Source organism: Ziziphus jujuba, chromosome 7 (genome assembly GCF_031755915.1).
Source record: "Ziziphus jujuba cultivar Dongzao chromosome 7, ASM3175591v1".
Classification (NCBI taxonomy): domain Eukaryota; kingdom Viridiplantae; phylum Streptophyta; class Magnoliopsida; order Rosales; family Rhamnaceae; genus Ziziphus; species Ziziphus jujuba.
In genome coordinates, this window is record NC_083385.1 from 4,240,482 (window position 1) to 4,250,691 (window position 10,210).

The 10,210-nt window shown below is 31.9% G+C and overlaps 1 protein-coding gene and 1 pseudogene across 1 annotated transcript in view; one reads left to right on the forward strand and one right to left on the reverse strand.

Moving 5' to 3' along the window:
- The window catches only part of LOC132804573 (SPX domain-containing protein 3-like), a 44,792-nt pseudogene extending 44,053 nt beyond the window's left edge, over window positions 1–739 (reverse strand).
- The window catches only part of LOC132804514 (uncharacterized), a 30,234-nt gene continuing 20,520 nt past the window's right edge, over window positions 497–10,210 (forward strand). Inside the window, exon 1 of the mRNA XM_060819054.1 lies at window positions 497–1,511. Coding sequence (XP_060675037.1) covers window positions 891–1,511 — 621 coding nt within the window. The 5' untranslated portion in view covers window positions 497–890. The remainder of the gene's footprint in view (window positions 1,512–10,210) is intronic.

Below are 10,210 nucleotides of genomic sequence, written 5' to 3' on the forward strand. Positions count from 1 at the left end.
GATGTTTAATTTAATTTTTTTTTTTTAATGTTTAAGCCATATTTATTTATTTATTTATTTTTTTGTGAGCGGGTTGATTACAAGTGAATAAGACCCTTTGGGCCCCCCAGACGAAGATAAAATAACCGATCCGTGAGCTCAGCTTGTGGGCAATGCAAATCATTCCAAATTGCAGGTCTTGAGTTCGAGATTCATTGATCGGTAAACCAAAAAAAAAAAAAAAAAAGGAAGATAAAACAATAATAATAATTAATAAATAAATATCCACGGAGAGTATGATCATTTGCCGATACGGTCATTAACACGGGGAGAGCGGAGAATTGCGGAATAATAATTACCCAAAAAAAAAATTAGTGAGTGATGCTATGCTTATTAAATTTATTTATTAAAATTTTGAAAAACAATAATGTAATAGTATTTAAATGCTTAATAAATTATTAATGTTTAATAATCATGAAAGAAAAAATCAATTGTGTTACTGTTTATCCAAATTTTGGAAGGTAGAATTATTTTAAAAAATTACTGTACGGTCATAAGGAATAAAAATCGGATCCCCAAACCCGCTATCCAGTATCCAACCCGCAATTCCCTCGCATGTTTTCATGTCTCCATCTTTGCCGCTTAGTCTCTGCAACCATCGAAAATGTCCAAATCCGGCTTCAATCTCCCTCGCAACAACTCGCTCATGACTCAGGACCAGCTCATCGACTCGCTCACCTCCCACATCTCTCTCTACCATTCTCACTCTCTCCCTTCTTCAAACCCCAACCCCAACCCCAACCCCAACCCAAGGTCCTCCATTCTCAAATGGTTCTCCTCTCTCAGCCTCCACCAGCGTCAAGCTCACCTCACGGTCGTCGAACTCGAAATTTGTCCAGGTTCTCATTCAGATGCTCGGAACAGTACGCACGCGCGGTCACGGCCTCTTCATAGTCCTCCCGGACCTGCCCACGCGCGACCTTCCAGGCCTCTGCTCCAAGAAGTCACGTGGCCTCCTGTCTAGGGTTGCCGAGTCGAACCGGTCGGAGAGGAGAATATTTGAGGCAACTCGGTTGTTCAATTCGAGGGAAGGTGAGAGAATCGAGGAGTGCTCGTGTTCAGTGAAGGATATGGATTCCCTGACCGTGAGCGAGGACTTGGTGGAGAATTTGGATAGGTTCGTGGAGGCCATGGATGGAATTTCTAACGGAAGCTTCTTGAGAGGCGAAGAGAGTAGTGAATTGGGATCGGATTGGGTAGAATTGGAGTGGTTGAAAGCAAAAGGGTATTACAGTATTGAAGCATTTGTGGCCAACGGGCTAGAGGTGGCTCTGAGGTTGGCGTGGCTAAATAACAACACTAATAATAAGAAGAAAAGAGGGGTGAAATTGAAAGAAAAAGCAAATGCCGTGGGAGTGGCTGCGAATGTGTATTGGAGGAAAAAGGGTTGTATGGATTGGTGGCGGAATTTGGATATTACAACTAGGGGAAAACTCTTGACTGCGGTCTTGGGAAAAATAGCTAAATATTTGGTACTTATCGCTACTATATTGTTCTAAAAGCTCTTCTTTTTTTTTTTGCCCTCATTTTTTGATAGTATTATACCTGTGTACTATTACTGGCTGGTTGACAATTTAGGAAATCGCTAAATGATTGTTTGAAAATAAGAGTGGAGTTATTGTACTAGCTAATTAGAGTTGGCATTCAATACTGCATGATCGTGATATGCATTGATCGAGAGAAGCTTTTAAATAGAAATGTTGAGGTAATTACTTGTTCAATCTGATTCTCCCTAAGAGGCTGAAGTTTGTTCGTAATCAATGTTGGGTCTGTTAAAAGACTAAATATGTTGGTATGCAATTTTCAAATTGGAACGCCGGAGATGTTATCACAGCTGCAACTCAGCCTTTAGCTTTATTGGTCAACTTTGCTCCCATTGCATTGATTCTAATCAACCTTTTTTTTATTTTTTTTTGGGGGGGGGGGGTCAAAATTATTATAATAAACTTTTATTGCTTGCTTTCTTTCCTTTAAAATGTTTCAAATGGTAACTCCTCTACTTCTTCTACTCGCATAAGTGTTTCGATCTCCTCAATATTTAATTAAACTTCCTTTCAAATGGTTTACCCAATTAAAAAAATAAAAGGATAAATATAACCACAGCCTATTGTGGAGATAGTCACACATAATGACAGATCACGACCATATTATTAAAAGTTTGTGTTAAAAATAAATTCCGTTCTAGTGTCCGAAAATAATATTCCAAAGCTTTGATATGTTCTTCATTCCTTGTTTTAATATGACATTTTTGTTAAGAAAAATATCAATATAATTCTTTACATTTCACTTTCTTTTCAATATAGGTTTTTTTTAAAAAAAAAATATTAACAATTAAGTTAAAATTTGATCAATTTATTCTGCATTTAATAAATTTTTTTTATCCATTTTTAAAAATGAAAATTAATGAATAAAAATAATATATAATAAAATCAAATTTATAATTTGTTTTTTCTTTCTTTTAATGAAAAAGAAATAGTTTTATATATATTAAACTTAAATCTTGAATTTATATTTGACACAGTCAAGTCAAGGTTATTATGTATAACTTTTTCTTTTTGATAAATTGGGAAAGGGGATTGAAACATTGTGTGTGTGTGGGTGCATGCGTGCTGGCGTGTGCGTGCGCGCGCTTGTTTTTCTTTTTCCAAAGTTCTCAAAAAAAAAATATATATATATATATATATATACATAGAAGTGAAAAAAAGAAATGGTAAAGGAAGGGAAAATGGATTAAATTCTGATTTTATGAGTAAGAGTTTAAAAAAATGTTGATATACTGAAATAAAAACAAAATGTAAAGGGGCTATAATAATAATGTTTTATAATAGGAATATACGTAGCATTCAAAAAATAAAAAATTAGGGAGTGCTATAATAATATTTACCCTAAAAAAAAAAGCCATTAATTGTGTTAAAAGAAAAAAAAAAACTCATTCATATTACATAAGTTTTGTTTCCAAATAGATATTTTTTGGACATAAAATAATATTTTCTAATTAATAATCATAATATTAGTGATACGTTTTGATTTTCTTAAAACACAGAAATAAATGTTGAAAAATTTTAAAAAATTACAAATATAAAATTATTTAAAGTTTTACATGTATATATATATATATACATATATTCATATTTTGGTATATCACATAAACTAACCAAAAAAAAAAAAAAGCATAATAAAACAAAATAAATTTTTTAACTAGCATTTTTGAGACAGATCTAAGAGGTTAGTTGGCCATTATACATGGTAAGGTGTAAAGTGTCATATGCATTCCATTGTTTCTCCTTATAAAAGTCAATAATTCAAATGTCCCACTTTGCCCTCAATGATAAGTTTGGTTCAATTAATATATCACTCAAGATTATGAATTCAAGATGTTGGAAGAAATTATCGTAACTGATAAAAATAAATAAATAAATAAAATAATAGACATTTTAATTAACATATTTTAAGCCTCAAAAGCTGTATTTAGATTCTCATAAGCTATGCCAAACATGGCTTTAGGCTTCCCTTGACAATGATTTTGCAAGTTCTAAAATCAATTATAAAAGAATTTAAAGTCATTTAGGTTTTGTTAAAACTCTAATAAAATTGATTGTTTGAGAAGTTTGACAGTTGCAAAGCAATTTCTAGAATCAGGTAGGTTCTAAGATGATTTTTCAAATTTGATTCTTTTGTAATAAGGATAAATAAATTTAAATTTCTAAAATATCCTTAATTAATTAATACAATACTAAATTATATTTATCTTTTATCATATTAAAAATCATACACAAATTAAAACTCTCTAAATAAAAACTCAAATATAAATTATAATATGAATTAACTAAATTAATATATAAATAAACGTTATATATATATAAACAATCTTTTGGCTGTTAAATATTTTAATTTAAAATTAGGATCTGGATAAAATGAATAAAAAATCATATATTTTAACGCAACACCTTCTGCCATTTTGTCAAAATAAAAAATTTTTTAAGTTAAGCATTTTTATAAAGTATTGGTTTATTGGATTTTTTTTTTAAAAATATCATAACATAATTTATATATATATATATTTTGAAAAGAATTTATATACATCATGTCCATTTTAATAAGTATAAAATTTACAACGATTCAATTTAGTAAGTAATCAAATATTTATTTGTAACTTTTACATTTAACAATACTATTATTAATATGAGTTACCAGACACTTTAATGATTTTTTCTTCAATATAGAAGAAGTTGATTTTTTCTTCAATAGAACTACAGCAATTTTTTAAAATCTTAGTATTATCGAGCTAAACTTAGTTTATTTCCAAAAGGTCTTTTCAGCTAATTGGAAACTTTGGATTTCAAACACAACTTTCAGGTGGTCACGATGGTAGCAAAGATCCTAAAAATTAAGCTAAGGGTTTTTCCCATAAATAGCCACCTTACAACTACATTTTAGAAAAATAGCAAAATTTTTTTTTTAAAAAAAAACTAGCCACCTTGGAACAAAAATACCCTTGATAAAATTGAAAATTACACAAAAGCTTTCCTTTCTTCTACACAGCCGTTCGTTCGTGGGGGTGGGGTTTATACAAAACTGTTCGTGGGGTTTCTCTAAACTCTTTGCATCTCATCGCCTCTCACTCTCATTTTTTTGTATTTTCTCATATCTCAAACTAAAATCAGGTAAAAATTTTATCTTTTTTCTTATTAAATGAAAGTAAGGAAATATATGTTTTTTTTGTTTTTTCTCTTTCTATTTTTTCTTGTAAGTTTTATTAGTTTAGGGTTTTTTAAGCTTTTTATTTGATATGGGTATGCAAGAAATTGATTTATGAGATGTTCTATGTGATTTTAAAGATACTTTAGGTGGCATATGGTTTGAAAATGGGAGAAATTTTGTGTAAAACTGAAAAATCGCGAAAAACAGTAAAAACAGAGGAAATTTGGCGAAAAAGATGAATTTCCGCCAATTTCCTCCAGTTTGTCAGTTTTCGCAAATTTCCGCCAATTTTCCGCCATTTTTCCGCCAGTTTTCCTCCAGTTTTCCGCCAATTTTCCGCCAGTTTTCCGCCAGTAGGAAAAAGCTATATTTGGCCCGAAAAAAAAAACAGAATCAACTTTTTTAATACAGTTAATATGTTTGTTTAATATTATTCAAAATTTTATATATTTATTGATTTAGTTTAACGTTATTCATTTAATTTTGTAGTCAAATGGAAGATGATGACATTGTAATTGCGGTTTTATACAATGGAACATTGGTACAAAATGATAGTGGTGATTGGGAATATCGAAATGGTAAAAATGTAATGGTTTCCATCGGCAAGAGATGCACAAAATCAGAGTTAGAGGATGAGATTTTCAATTCTATTGAGATAGATCGAAATGAATATTTGCTAAAGCTAAAATGGATATATGGACGATGTGCAGAAAAGTTGGATCCTACAGAAATACGATGTGATAGGGATGTGAAATGCTTTCTTCAAGAAGTGAGGAATGGAGGGATGACAATGATGCGGCCTCCATTGTATGTTGAGGTGATTTCAAAAGTTGAACATGTATGTAGAAATGTTCATCAAACAGCATTTGCTTCGGATAGTGGGAGTAATCTTCATTCTTTTTCTTGTCCTCCAATTGGCGGTCGTCTACCACAAGCTTCCGGTACTGAACCAATTCAGGCTACATCTCAGGAAATTATGGTTCAAAAAACTCAGTTTAGAGATCAAGTTGATGTTCGTGGGGGGGCCTGGACATCATTTAACATTCACGAAGGAGTTGATGTTGGAGGTGACTATGCTGAACGGTTTCCTAACGACGAGGAGTATGAGCAGTTGCATCATATTGATCATGATGAGAATTACAATGCAGCAGGGGATGATGTTGGTCATAATGATGTAGATTTTGATCATGAGTTGCCGGATAATGATAATGATATGCATCCTGAAATGAACAATGAAGGAGTTGATAATGTTAGGGTTCATCGTGCTACAAGTGACCACATATCATCGAGCAACAGAAGTGGTTCTATGGCCATATTTTCGTCAAAGTTCACTGGCTGTGAGAGCATAGTAGTTGGACAATTATTTCGCAACAAACGTGACCTACAGAATAAACTGAGTATCTATTGCATGCGAGAAAATAAGGAGTTCAAGGTGACACGATCAACTACACAACGGTATGAGGTTGTATGCTTGGAAAATACTTGTAAATGGCGACTACGTGCAACCACATTTAAAAATGGAGAAATATTTGTTGTGAGAATTTTTGATAATGTACACAGATGCTTTCTGGAATTGATTTTCAATATTTAGTTTACATATCATTTTATGAAATGTCCAAATGATTTTGAAAATAAAAACAAACATATATCAATTTTATTTTTATTTAAAATGGTTATTGATTTTAAATGTCACTACATTTTTTGTTAATTCCATCTTCATCTTATATAATGTTTGTCTTTGGGCTATCCTCGGTGGAGCTATCCTCAAACTTCTTTATTTGGGCTGGAGTCAGTTTGAACTTAATATCCGACACGGCTTTCCAGAAGTTCGATCTACAATTAACCTTTGCCCTCGATATCTCCGAGTCCCAAAACCTTCGTTGGTAATCTGAATCCATTTATCTGCAAATCAAATACAACAAAACATAACAGATGGAGGAAACATTTTTTCCGACACGAGAAAAGCCTGAAGGACAATTTTTCCGCCTGGAGGAAAAGGTTTTCCGCCTGGAGGAAAAAATTTCCTCCAGGAGAAAAATGTTTTCCTCCTGGAGGAAATTCGCCTGGAGGAAAAAAATTCCTCCAGGAGGAAAACATTTTCCGCCTGGAGGAAATTTTTTCCTCCAGGAGTAAAAAAATTCCCGCCAGGAGGAAAAAAAGAGAAAATATTTTCCTCGGGGTGGAAAATTTTCCAGAACCAAAATAACATACACCAACGGGATTTTCAAACCAGCGCATAATACATTATACATTAATAGTGTACATTATACATTGCTTCGTAAAGATAACCTATAGATATATTATGGTTTCACATTCAAACCTCCCATTAAATTCAAACAAAAACACAACTTCACAATAGTTCTAATTTCACATTTCACATTCTAACCATGCAACACAAACATTTCTGTCACACCAAATAAAACAATATTATAAGCATAGCGCATAATGACAAAGTTCAAAATTGTAAAACTCATTCAATACAGCACAACTAAAGGTTTTCAGATAAGTTCGTTACATTAAAGCGAAATTAGTTTGCAAAATATTTTCTATGTTGTACAGAGAAGCAACTTACATTAATGGGGGACAAACCACCACCAATGCTTCTCTATCTATTTATATATATCTCTCTCTCTTTATCTATCTCTGTGAGTCTATGTGTAATTTTATCAGCTTGCACTTGTAACTCCACGATCGCAAATTTTGTGCTTCAATTTTCTGCTCAGTCCATCAGTTGCTCCTCCAATGCTGAAAGAAATAGAAAATCAATATTAGTAACCATGCAGCAATCAAATTTAGCATATTATATGTGTAAGATGTGCATATGAACAAGAGCATATGAGAAATTTGGAAATTTTCCACCAACAGAAAAAAACCACAAGAAGCATAAACCCTTTTAAACAAATATAATCCATACAATTCCATATCATTTGCCTTATTGAATAAGTTGAGCAAATTATCAGGCTGGTTAAGATAAACATTGATAGCTAATCAACCTCCTGTTTGGCATGGAATTATTTCTACCGTTTGCTTTGGCCAAAAACAAAAGAAGAAATAAAGGAAAAAAAAAAAGAAAAAGAAAAAAAGTTCAATGCTCAACTGAACATAGTAGAGAAGTACAAATTGCAAACAATTAATGCATATATAGATATGGAGCTGTCTTTCTTATGGAGAATATAATAGCAAAAAAACAATGCAACTGAAAATAAAATTGAAAACGAAAAATTAATGAAAAAGGTGAGGATGGTAATGTGGTGGGAACATTTGTGACATAAAAATTAATTGAAGGTCCAAAAGTTAATGACCAAAAGTTAATGGGACTGAGTTGATAGAAGTAAGAGGCCAGGAAATATGTAATTTTGTAATAAAATGGTCCATACATAAATACATGTATGTAGTTCGTCTCCAAATCGAATGCAACTTGCATGCATTTATGATCTACCTTCCATGAAATGTTCATGTCTTTCATGAGAAGACATATATTGTTGTATTCCAAAATTTGCCTCTCATCCATCACCATCTCAAAGATATTATTTCTACCTAGACAGGAGGCAGATATTTCTCTCTCTTTAATTTCATTTCAAATCCTTGTCTCACTTTCTTTTGGACTCTACTTGCAAATCTTTACCATTTCTCTTATAATATCGTACTATATTGTAAAATTGTTAAATTGGTCTCCCTAGAAAACTGTATATATAACATGATGAAGATATAGCAGTTAAAATTTAGGTAAGATTGGAAAATAACAAGCTCAGACAGACACATATTATTAATATATAGATTATAGATACATGATATAGATATCTCTGATATTTTATTGAATATATATGCATATAATATATAATATCGGTTGGGACCTAGCAAGCAAGATAGATTGCATTGATAGCTAAACCAGATCATATGTCATGTTGAAGATTCATATCAGGATTAAATACTCAAAATGACATAGTTTTGAATCTATCACATGCGTAATAATCTTTTGGTTTTGATTGCTCAACAATTTTATTTATATGTATAAGTGGGTTCATGATAATCCGTGGACAGCAGGTTTTCTAAAACAGAGATAATATATATATATATATATATATATATATATATATATATATTGGTGTAGAGTGGACAAAAAATGTGATGTTTTTATTAAGAAAGTAAACAAAACCACCAAAATAGTTTGGCAAGATTGTAGTGTGAACTGTGAAAGTCACTTCAAACACCTTGCTATCCTATACAACTCAACAAATTCCATTTACAAATTCCATTTCTAGATGGCTTAGATCTAAGTATAGAAATTATTTTCAAAGAAGCTCAAGACTAACTGATTATTTAGATGTTTCATATTTATACATGTATTTACGCATTGCTGATCCATAAAGAATTTGCAATTTGCCAGCATGACAATGTTATCATATATATTATATATACAAATATATATTCTATAATATAGTCATCCAAAAAAATAAAATATTCTAATATATATATATATATATATATATATATACGCACACACATTTCCTACCATATATGTATGGCTCCCCTGTCTTCTGCCACTTGTTTCTTTAGAACTTCAATAATGCACAATTTGCCAGCAGATAATGACATATGGGTACCTAGAGTGCTATTTCATCATGCAAGAGTAAGAAAATGTATAAAAAAATGAAAAATAATAATATAAATAAATGTACAAAGCTAGCAAGTAAAATATTAAGGAAGGTTTAATCTACAGCACACTAAACCTCTCTTGATCTACACCAGAAAAACGCATTTGCCTTAAAAGATATTTACAGCCTGAGTGCCATAATTTTCAACCACAGAAATCACAATCCCTTCATGCTTCACCATGGACCAGTCTGCGTTCGTCTCAAGCACCGTTTCTTTACTCCCCGCTGCACATTCATCATCTCCATTGCCTACATTATAATAGAATTTACCTTTAGTTATGATAAATGTCAAACTGGAACAGCAATATTAAATTTGCAAACACAATAACAAGTAATCCGAAAACTATGGATCATATCCTTGCTGAGTTCGGTTACCAACATTTTGTCCAATTTACCATAAGGAAAATAGAATCTGCTTAAGATAGCGAGTATTAAGAATTGGACATGGTTGAATTGAACTGAATCTGGATGCAATATTAGCTGAAAGAATCAAATATTTAAATTGAATATTTCAGGGGGACTGACAGGATATAATAAGTCGGAGCAATACCTGATTCTTCTGCATTTCTAGCATTTCTGCCTGCAGCAACCAAAGATAACCACAAAATTGTTAGCCACAGGAATGGAATGCAAGCTTATTTGCAATCACTGATTTATATAAGCGTACGCATGAAAATTTACCTGCTTTTTCTTCAATTCCTGGTTCTCTTCTTTCAACTTTGCAACCTCTGCTTCCAACTCCATAGTGTACGCCTAGCACATGCCCAAAACAGAATATGGGAGAAAACGATTGAGCACTTATAAGGATGCTATGT